The 10,297-nt window shown below is 39.0% G+C and overlaps 2 protein-coding genes across 3 annotated transcripts in view; both read right to left on the bottom strand.

Annotated features, from left to right (window-relative positions):
• The window catches only part of fkbp6 (FKBP prolyl isomerase 6), a 7,178-nt gene extending 5,564 nt beyond the window's left edge, over positions 1-1,614 (bottom strand). The window contains exon 1 of one of the 2 annotated variants that reach the window (XM_031322037.2): positions 1,340-1,614. In XM_031322037.2, coding sequence (XP_031177897.1) covers positions 1,340-1,414 — 75 coding nt within the window. In that variant the 5' untranslated portion in view covers positions 1,415-1,614. The remainder of the gene's footprint in view (positions 1-1,339) is intronic. The other variant, XM_031322038.2, reaches the window with a different exon arrangement.
• Positions 1,615-1,919: 305 nt separating this feature from the next.
• Positions 1,920-10,297, bottom strand: part of tmem244 (transmembrane protein 244) — a 26,871-nt gene continuing 18,493 nt past the window's right edge. Inside the window, exons 3-8 of the mRNA XM_035995289.1 lie at positions 10,198-10,245; positions 5,485-5,570; positions 5,236-5,312; positions 3,524-3,649; positions 3,113-3,157; positions 1,920-2,913 (exon numbers count right to left, since the gene is read on the bottom strand). Of these exons, the coding sequence (XP_035851182.1) occupies positions 2,816-2,913; positions 3,113-3,157; positions 3,524-3,649; positions 5,236-5,312; positions 5,485-5,570; positions 10,198-10,245 (480 nt within the window). The 3' untranslated portion in view covers positions 1,920-2,815. The remainder of the gene's footprint in view (positions 2,914-3,112; positions 3,158-3,523; positions 3,650-5,235; positions 5,313-5,484; positions 5,571-10,197; positions 10,246-10,297) is intronic.

Raw genomic sequence — 10,297 nt, 5'->3', positions numbered from 1 at the left:
GATTTTGCTTTAGTTGGCGATTTGTTTTGTTATGCTGCAGTGCTACATGGATTATTAGGTTCATAAACTAATTTTATTTTCAAATATTTTTTGGTGTAACCCTGATAACTGTGTCATCTGTCAATGATCTCAACTTCCGATGCATTTAAGTTTGAGATTGTTGAAGTTAAAAAAGTTAAAACATTGGTGATGTTTTAGAGCAATATCCTTTTAGGTCAAAAATGTAACTTATTTAATGTAAACTGCTGTGAGACTGAGTGACACTGAAACCGAGTCGAAAATGATTGTTTCAATGCTGATTAAGCCTAATCAGCATTCGACTGCCTCACCCCGATCCTAGCTTCTAAAGAATTGAATAAGTCACGACCGTCAATTTGCATACTAGAGGGGTCTCATTGTCCCCACAGGTAAGGTAACTGTCGCTTCTGCCTTTTGGGGAGCCACCCCCTGTTGGGCCAGACAAAGAATGAGTATTCCTGTAGTTTGGAAACAATTGACACTGATTTGGTAAGCTCCTGTGGCCGGGTGTGGCCACAAGACACATGGATTAGGGACACTTTTGCTTTTGAAGACATCTGACCAATACGGAGGGATTTAATTTGAGGAACCACCCTCAAACTCTTTAGGATAAATTTGGAAACTATACAATGATTCAGGACTGTTTGAATGTGTCTCCCGAAGGGGAGGCATGTTTTTGCAGTCCACTGCTGGCAGTGTTTTATTGATGTATTGTTTTGTCATGTCACAAGACTGTTTGTTTTTATGTGACTCCATCAGGGAGAAACGTAGATCAGTCCACTGTCAGCTGCAGTCTAACATTTGTTTTTTGTCTTATCATTTTCATCATGTTGTTCATTAAACCTTTTGCTTAAATCTTAATTTGGACCAAAGCCTCTTCTTCTTCAGAGATTCTGAAACACGTCATTTCTCAACAGATGTAATGTAGTCGCACTGAATGAATCTAGCTAAACGTTAATATAAAATTCAACATTAGCTACATGCTTAACTTAAACTGTTATTATCACACTTTAGCCTCACTTAGCGTTAAATAAATGGTGAACATGTGTCACATTTCCCACAGATCTACAATTATATTTTTGAAACTTTAGAAAAGACCGATGCTGAATAACTTAGTAACATAGTAAGTTAATGACCGCAACTTAACTAACGTTAGCAGGTCTGCAGTATTGTGAATTTTAAACGTATTTTCTACAGTCACACGTGGCTCTGACATAAACGTAACCACTTAGCAAGCTAGTCAGTCAGCTAATCAGTCTTTGCAGCTAACGTTAGCACTTAATTAGCTAGCCATGCTAACCTCTTCAACGCGTTAACTTACCGGAGTGCTCCGCACCAGCCGCTCTTCAGCGCTTATTAACCTCCGAATACTGGAGACTAACCCGTTTCCTGACATTTAGATGGTAGGTAAGTTACCGCTACCGTTAAGCAGTTTTTTTAACCGTAGTTAAACAAGTGGCTTAATTAAGAGTAAAAGTAATTTCTTACTTTGTTTTGGCGCTCATGTTTGGGGTCACTCAATAAAGCAGGAGGTGCGGCCCGCAGGAAGGCGGGGTTAGGCCTTGATAACAAATCGGACGAACTGTGGGCAGCACAGAGGTACAAACAGCATGCGTCCGTCAAGTTTACTGACTACTGCTGCAATTCCCTTCAGTTGGTCACGTTTTATTTTAATACAAATCACCCATTATAAAAAAATATATATATATGATGCTCCAAAACAATAATTTCTGTAAGCCCCAGATTCTCTTTCACATCTGTGACTTTAGGAGATATCTAAATAGAGTGGAGACGACAGACTGAGCTATGATTCTGTCTTTGTTACACAGGCAGGTGCCACTTTAGCCGGGGCTCTTCTAGTTGTACACATATAACGTTATAGTACACAACACACACAAACATAATTTAAAATAAAAAAGTATTTAATGTAAGTCCAGTTTTAACAAATGTATACAACTAGTATACAGGTAATACATGTCTTCATTAGACTATGCCAGCCCACTATACACTACAAATCTTGTATATGACACATATTAGACTAACATTACATTACAGTAGAAAAATTGCTGACTTAGGCTAACTCACCATTGGAAAAATATCAGGCAGTAGATATGTTTTAACTTGGTCATATTTAACAGCTGTAAATGCTGTTTCTTTTTTTCATAATATTATATGTGTGATCACTTCTATTAGATTTAGCTTATAGTATGAAATGTGTAAAGAAACAATACAAAATGAAAGCTGCGTGCAGCAATGAAAGGGCCCTCGCACATCCTAAAGTTCTAAAACGTGTTTGTGAAATGAAAATGAACGCACAAAATCCAAGATGGCTGACTTCCTTACGTCAGGAAAAAATAATTAAAAAAAAACTTAAAATGTTCCTAAAGATGAGCGCAACGCTCCAACCAAATTTCTTTTGGTGGAACTTTGCAATTTTCGGGAGTTTTCTATCATCCAAAGCCCCTCAAAAATGTGAATGTGCAGCAGCAGCCCCTGGCACTTTCATTCTCAGGCCCTAACAATATTTAAACAGAATATGCTGTAGAAAATAGACAATGTTGGGCCATTTGTACATGGAAGAATCTGACTATAAGCTAATGAACAAAGTTGGTTTGTAGAGAAAGTGTTTCTTGTGGTTGCTTTATAAAATATATACAGTCTTGATAGACATACTGTAGTTGCTCATATCGATGCAACATGAACCTAGCAATGCAGTCTTTGAAAAGTAAACCCACTGGGATGTATCCAACCTGAGATTAACCAGTAAGCCAGTTAAAAGCTTTCCTTGTTATGTTCATTAGAAGTTCTGTAGTTCAGCTGGATAGACAAAGTTGCTTCTGAAGAGTTTATAGGCCACGAGCTGTCCTCCAAATATCATCATCACCAGGCCTGAACCTGCACAGAGAGGGATTAAATAAATAAGAAAAAGAGATCAATTAAAGGAAGGTTTAGTCAGCCAGTAGCTGTCCTTAAAGCCTGAATCTGAAGGGATGTGAAGTGAGTTATAGTGAGTCTGGGGACAGGCAAAATTGGGTTGGAGACAGATAAGGATACACATGGAGGGGTAGAGAGAAGAAGAAAGTAGGAATCTTACCCAGAGCTATCCACCATTGCTCAGCTGAAGGGAAGTCTGACATCACTGCAGAAACATGGAAACAGTGTGTTAATAAACTACCTGTACATAAAACTTACTGCATATTCACTTTCTTTACAAGTGAAATACAGAAAAAAAGGTGTAAGTTAAGGCTGTTTATCTTTAGGTCCTAATTTTGAGCATTTATTATAGTTTAGTTTGTTTTCTTTAATCTATTTTAATCAAATGGCTGTCAGAAATGTATGTTGGTCCTTTAAATTCTAAAACACAATGAATAGTGCATGTTTATGTGTGCCTTTATATCTCTGAACGACAGCCACTATATCCAGTTACATAACCAGGCTTCCAATCCTATCAGCTGTTCCGATCTATTGAGCTACTTTCTGTGTATCTGTGTGTGTTTGAGTTTACCTGCTACAGTCATCGCGACGTGCAGCAGTGTGACAGTTATGGCGTAATCCCAAACCCACTCCTCTACAATCCAGGCGAATACCAGCCCTGCCAAAATGTAGGTCACTTCTGTGGAAATTACACCAACTGGAGGGAGGAAGAGAGAAGACAACACATGAACACATTGCACTTAGCTTATGTTCCGCCTTATCTGTTTCTTCTCTAATATGCTTTACAATCATCGATTCAATTGTCATAGCATATATCTACCATTTTGACTTGTCATAGTAGGAAAGGCATGGGTTTTACCAATTAACAGGATGCATTAAAGATGGCTCTGTTCTAGTCAACTGTCCCAATGAGCCATGACAGTGAGAAAGTGAACCAGCAGGCACAATACTGGGACCCTTAAACTGAAGCAGCTAAACGGAATTCAGCCATCATTCATCGCCACATGTGTAAATGCCTATTGAGGACAGAGACAGACACAACCAATGAAGATCTTTCCTGCCAGTGGTGGCAGAACAATTCAGATCTTTTACTTAAGTAAATGTAGCATTACTACAATGCAAAAAATAATGCATCAAAAATCTTCCTTCAGTAAAAGTACACACTTACTAGACAAATGTACTTAAATGATCAAATGCAATATTAGTCATGATGCAACAGAATGGCCCTCATTAGTAATATATGATAAACCATATTATACAATTAGATTATTATTACTGATGGATTAATGTGTGACCAGCTTTTCCATGTGGTTGCTGGTAGAGATGGAGCTACTATTACTTTAATGTACAACAGTGCTTGTCTCATAAACACGTCACATAGATTGTATGTAAAACTAGTAAATAAAATTGTCAAATTAATATAGTGTAGAGAAAAGTACAATAACTGCTTCTGAATTGTGGAAGTAGTAACGAAAGTGTAAACCAAAAGACAAATTGATATTCAACACATACATAAGAGTAAGGGTACATTCAAAGCTCTCAACATCATGTAAATAATTAAATTACTTAGTTGCTTTTAGGCTGCTATTTAATATGGTTGATGCTAGAATGGATGGTCCAGAGGGACGGAGAAGGCATGACCCGCCTCTGATTGGCTAGTACTAGTTGCTTTCGTCAGTTAGGTTTAGTCATGAGGAGTGAGATTGGTTAAGTTGAGGGTAAGAATATAAGGGTAAGCCAATCAGAGGCAGATGTCTGCAGATGTTGGCAGAGCTCAATGTAGGCTTCTTATCATACATCCATGAATAGAGGCAACACTGTGCACACTCAGCTGATACCCTGGAAGAGATACTTGTTGTAAATGTTTCACCTGCCGACGCTCAGCCGTCAGTTGATGGGAAGGGTGTGGAACGGCGTTCGCACCCAACCCGGTACAAATGCAAATTAAGGATCACATCCTTATGGGTTATGGTTTGCATTATTGTACCTCGGCATAGTTAACATAAGTGGTCGTGAAACTGTTCCAGTAATGTACACCCCCCCACTCCCCCTTACTTTTACTTGAGTAAAATTAAGTAACTAGTACTCTTTCCACCTCTGCATTCTAGCATCAACAATTCAATATCTGTAGCTATAAACCTAGATTGAACGGGCCGTAACCTCACTCCTGGATGTACAAGAATAAAGTAGCATAACATTAAAATACTCAAGTAAACGACAAGTACCTTAAAATGTGACTACTTGAGTAAATGTACTTAGTTACATTCCACCAATGCTACTCACCGAGGTATTTGGGGTTCTGCCATGACGGTTGTGTTGTGTAGTCAAATGGAGTCAAAAAGCTGTTGATCTCATGAACCCTAGCGACACACCAGAAGATGAAACAGATACAGTGCACAAACTATAAACAGTAAAAAAAAAAAAATCTACTTCAGTTCTTCTTATTCTGTATAATATTAACTTTATCTTAGGAGAAAATTGTCAAGGCTTATCTGATTTTACTCTATGTTATTGCAGTATTTGTGTGTGTACCTGAGCAGTGCGATGCAGAGACCGACCACAAGGTAGTAGAGAGAGTAGAAGCACACCATGCACATCAACAGATTCTGCAGGACAACCTGAGGAGACGGAGAGGGAAAGAGAAGATGAGAAGTAATTATTAATAATGGCCTGTGGGTTTGAGAGTTTTAATTTTACATAAAAACTGCAGTTTTTGAAAGAAGCAGTAGTAAGAGTGAGGAACAGACCATGTTTTATCTGTAATTTAAGTTACTGATATTGAATAGTACTTATATCCTAAAAGTAATATGTATATACTGCAACTTTCTGCCACCACGTTTACATAATTATATCATTTTTCCTTCATTTGGTTGTTGAAAAAAGCTGAAATTACAACCTTGGTAGAGGTAAAACACCAAAAGCAATTACATATATATAACAGCCATAAATGGAGTGGATGAAATTCTACGCTTTTTGGTTTTTGAGACATATCTTCCATCGACCATCCGCGTATGTTTGCTTTAAATAAACAAGGTAATAACAGAGAAAACAAGACTATAAATACCAAGAGAAACATAAACCTTTATGACGGTGATTTTGATCTGACTAGAAAGCTCTGCACTGGAAAGACGTCATCATTATTTTATGCATTGTGTGTCTTCCAAAGCTAACAAAAAAAACTTCTCTTCTCTTTCCCCCATGACCCAGAAAACTATCGCTAATGACAGTAGTTAGCAGCAGACAGTCGTTGCTTGCCTGCTAAAGTCTCCTTTCATAGATGATTAACTGCAGCCTGTACAGGAAATGCGTTGCACCCTTGGAGGAGAGATAAAAGACCTTTTCCCTCACAGCTGACATTTCGGCTTGTCAAACACAGATGTAAGTAATTACATTAATAATGGGCTGCATTCCAGTCAGGTGTGCCGGTGCCAAGGCCCTGCACGTCGGCTCACTGGCACGGATAGAGTCATCGTTAATGTTATTAGTTACACCTGTGCTTTTCCTACTGTGTCAAGTCAAACGTCTGCTGTGACCACAGATGACATGAATAACAACTAATAACAACATCTGAATCGGGAGTAAACTTGTTGCTTGTGTTTATTGTGATACATCGTGACTATAAAGGCTGCGACTAACAATCATTTTCTTTAACGATTAATCTGTCAATTATTTTTTATAATTATTGAGTAATCCTTCAGCGTATAAAATGTTATCAAATTGTGAAATACGCCTATCACAATTTTCCAAAGTGCAAGGTGATGTCTTAAATTGGCTTGTATTTTTGTTTAGTGCTAGTTAGCAGATGTTAGCATGCTAACACACTAAACTAAGATGGTGAACATGGCGAACACACCTGCTAAACATCAGCATGTTAACATTGTCATTGGGAGAAAGTTAGCATGCTTACGTTAGCGTTTAGCCCAAAGCACCACTGTGCCTAGGTACGGCTTCTTGTTGTTTGATAAATGACTTAAACAAGAAATCAACTAATTGTTTCAGAGCTCTAATGACTGCAACAATTAAACGAGAGGATATCTGTTGGCATGACATTGTCATTAGACCAGCAGTGGACCCCCTGCAGTTTGCCTACTAGGAGAACATTGTAGTGAATGACGCTATCACTTACCTGCTACACTGGGCTTATTCTCACCTGGATAAGGCAGGTGCTACAGTGAGGATCAAGTTCTTAGATTTCTCCAGTGCTTTTAACACTATACAGCCTCTGCTGTTGGGAGCTCAGGGCTATGCAGGTAAACACTCCACTTGTGTCCTGGATAACGGATTACCTGACCAGCAGGCCACAGTTTGTTAAGACTGAGGAACTGCGTGTCATGAACTGTGATGAGAAACAAAGGGGCCCCTCAGGGCCCTGCCCTCTCCCCCTTACTGTTGACTTTGTTGGGTGGTGCAGATTAAACCATCTGCAGCTGATCATAAGCACGACGGAGGAGCTAATGGTGGAGTTCCACAGGACTAAGTCTCTGACCCCTGTATCCATCCAGGGTGAGGATGTCGAGGTGGTTCACTCCTATAAATACCTTGTGTGAGTGGACGACAGATGGGGGGGCTGGGAATACAGGGGCCCTCTAAGAAGGGCCAGAGCCGGCTCTACTTCCTGCGGCGGCTCAGAAGACTTCAATGCAACAAAATGCTGCAGATGTTCCACCAGTCTGTGCTGCTGTGTGCTGGGGCTGGAGTGTGAGATGCTAACAAGCTCAACAAGCACTGACCCAGGAGATCACTCCTGCCGGCGGCCATCAAACTGCTTAACTCATCCCTCTCTGTCACAGTCTGGGCATCAGTGGACTGAGAGGATGCTGAGGTCTTACTGGACTCGCAAACTTGATAATTACATTTTCCATAACATCTGGCAAAGTGAAATACATCTTTGTAAATAATAAAATACTTAACTATGTAATAAAATATATAAAATCATCTTTGTTTGTTTGTATATCTACCGGTATTTATCTATATACTTTTTAGTGATGATTTATGATGCTAAGGTGCATTAACTGTCTTAGTTTCATTCCTCCTGTACTTTCTTTTTGCTTCTACCTCTTTTTTTTTTAAAGATTTTTTTCCGTTGACATTGTTAGGCTTTTATTTGACAGGACAACTTAGACTTGAAAGGGGAGAAAGAGGGGGATTGACATGCAGCAAAGGGTCGCAGGTCGGAATTGAATCCATGGCCGCTGCAGCGAGGACAAAGCCTCTGCACATGGGGCGCACGCTTTACCAGGTGAGTTACCCAGGCGCCCCTTCAACCTCATTTTCTCCCTGTTATTTTCATATTGAAAATGAACAGCAGTGAGAAGTGGAAGGGAAGAAAAGCAGTATTTAAAAGTATTGGGAAAATTCCAGTCTGTCTCTTGAGGCTGTAAATATAAACCATGCATTTAAAAACAACTAGCCTTCACTTTATTTTAGTGCGGCCTACCTGAACCACATGGACTCTATTCTCGCCCTGTTCAGACAGCCATTGGAGTGTGGGTTTGACTGAGGCAGGAAAGTAGCTGAGCTCATGCTAATACCCTCAGAGACCGCTAAACACCGGCTAGCCTGGTTTGTTTGTCATCTTCAGACTAGACTGCGCTTTAAAAAAAGAAAAAGAACTGCTCTAGAAACCAGCTTTGAGAACTTTTGAATCTTGTTTTGGCTGATTACTCAAAAGCATTATTGAAAAGAGTAAACAGTCTGATTGTGACATTAGGACCTCATACACTACTCAGTTAAATGCTGATTATGACTGTAATGATGATGACAAAATTCAAATGACTGAGTCAGTAAAGCTGGAATAATCTAATTCATGAAAACATGCAGTACACCTGATTAGGAGTACCAATTAGCTCTGTTAGACATGTTGTCAACACGTCGCTGTGCGCGGAGACCTTACAGATGGTCCTCTCTATTCTAGCACACTCACTTATACAGTGCCCTTACCAAGGTATCACTGGGTGTAGTCTTGAGGGAGAAGGGTCCATGGCGTTTTATGAGTGTGAATCCAAAACAACGAGAGCAGTAGTCCAACAACATGAATGGCTGCTGGTCTACATGAGAGAATGTAGGCTAAGTGTGTTTGTGTGTGACAGATCATGTTGGGTGGGAGGAGGGAGGATTGGATTAGAAGAAATGGGATTACTACTTAGAAATCTGAGTACATCCCCCAAAAGGGATAAAGATGAACATACTCTAATGTACAGTCATGTGAACAAATTAGAACACCCATGCTAAAGTTGACTAAAAAGAGGAATAAAAAAATCATCTTTAGGAAATTGATCTTAATGCCTTAATTAAACAAAATGAGGAAAAATCCAATCTTTAAGGACACCAATTTTCTTTGTGAATGAATAATGTATTGTAAATAAATAAATGTTCTTCCTTAAAATACAGGGGGCATAAGTAAGTACACCTCTATGTTAAATTCCCATAGAGGAAGGCAGATTTTTATTTTTAAAGGCCAGTTATTTCATGGATCCAGGATACTATGCATCCTGATAAAGTTCCCTTGGCCTTTGGAATTGAAATAGCCCCACATCATCACATACCCTTCACCATACCTAGAGATTGGCATGGTTTTATTTCAGTTAGCCTAATAGCTGGTTTGATTTGCATTGAGAAATGATTTTATGGAAAGTACCCCATGCCAATCTCTAGGTATGGTGAACGGTTTGTGATGATGTGGGGCTATTTTAATTCCAAAGGCCAAGGGAACTTTATCAGGATGCATAGTATCCTGGATCCATGAAATAACTGGCCTTTAAAAATAAAAATCTGCCTTCCTCTATGGGAATTTAACATAGGGGTGTACTTACTTATACCCCTTGTATTTTAAGGAAAAACATTTATTTATTTACAAAACATTCATTCACAAAGAAAATTAATTCACTTAAAGATTGGAGTTTTCCTAATTATTTTAATTAAGGCATTAATATCAATTTCCAAAAGATGATTTTTTTATTCCTCTTTTTAGTCAACTTTAGCATGGGTGTCCTAATTTTTTCACATGACTGTAGGTGTGCACATATTCACATAAGCCAAAAGAAGGAAGTTGGTTTTCAGGCTAAATACTTCAGGAAGTGTTACTGACACATTTATATTTGGACTACAGTATCTATGTTATTGTACTTGCCTTCAGGTACGTTCCTCATGCCTCCAGTGTGTCCTTCTGCTTGTTCTCTTTTCCCTTCCAACTAAACATGACCTTTGCATGTATTTTGAAGGTGTGACTGGATGAATCTTGCTTACCCCCATCTTGATCTGTGATTCATCCTGGAAGTCCAGCTTTTGAGTAATCTGCAACAAAACATCAAGACAGCCACAATTACAATCGTGTCTGGCAGTTTTT

This window comes from Sander lucioperca, chromosome 19, assembly GCF_008315115.2.
Source record: "Sander lucioperca isolate FBNREF2018 chromosome 19, SLUC_FBN_1.2, whole genome shotgun sequence".
Lineage (NCBI taxonomy): Eukaryota > Metazoa > Chordata > Actinopteri > Perciformes > Percidae > Sander > Sander lucioperca.
The sequence above is the reverse complement of the archived record's forward strand: the minus strand, read 5'-3'. Positions and strand labels throughout refer to the sequence as shown.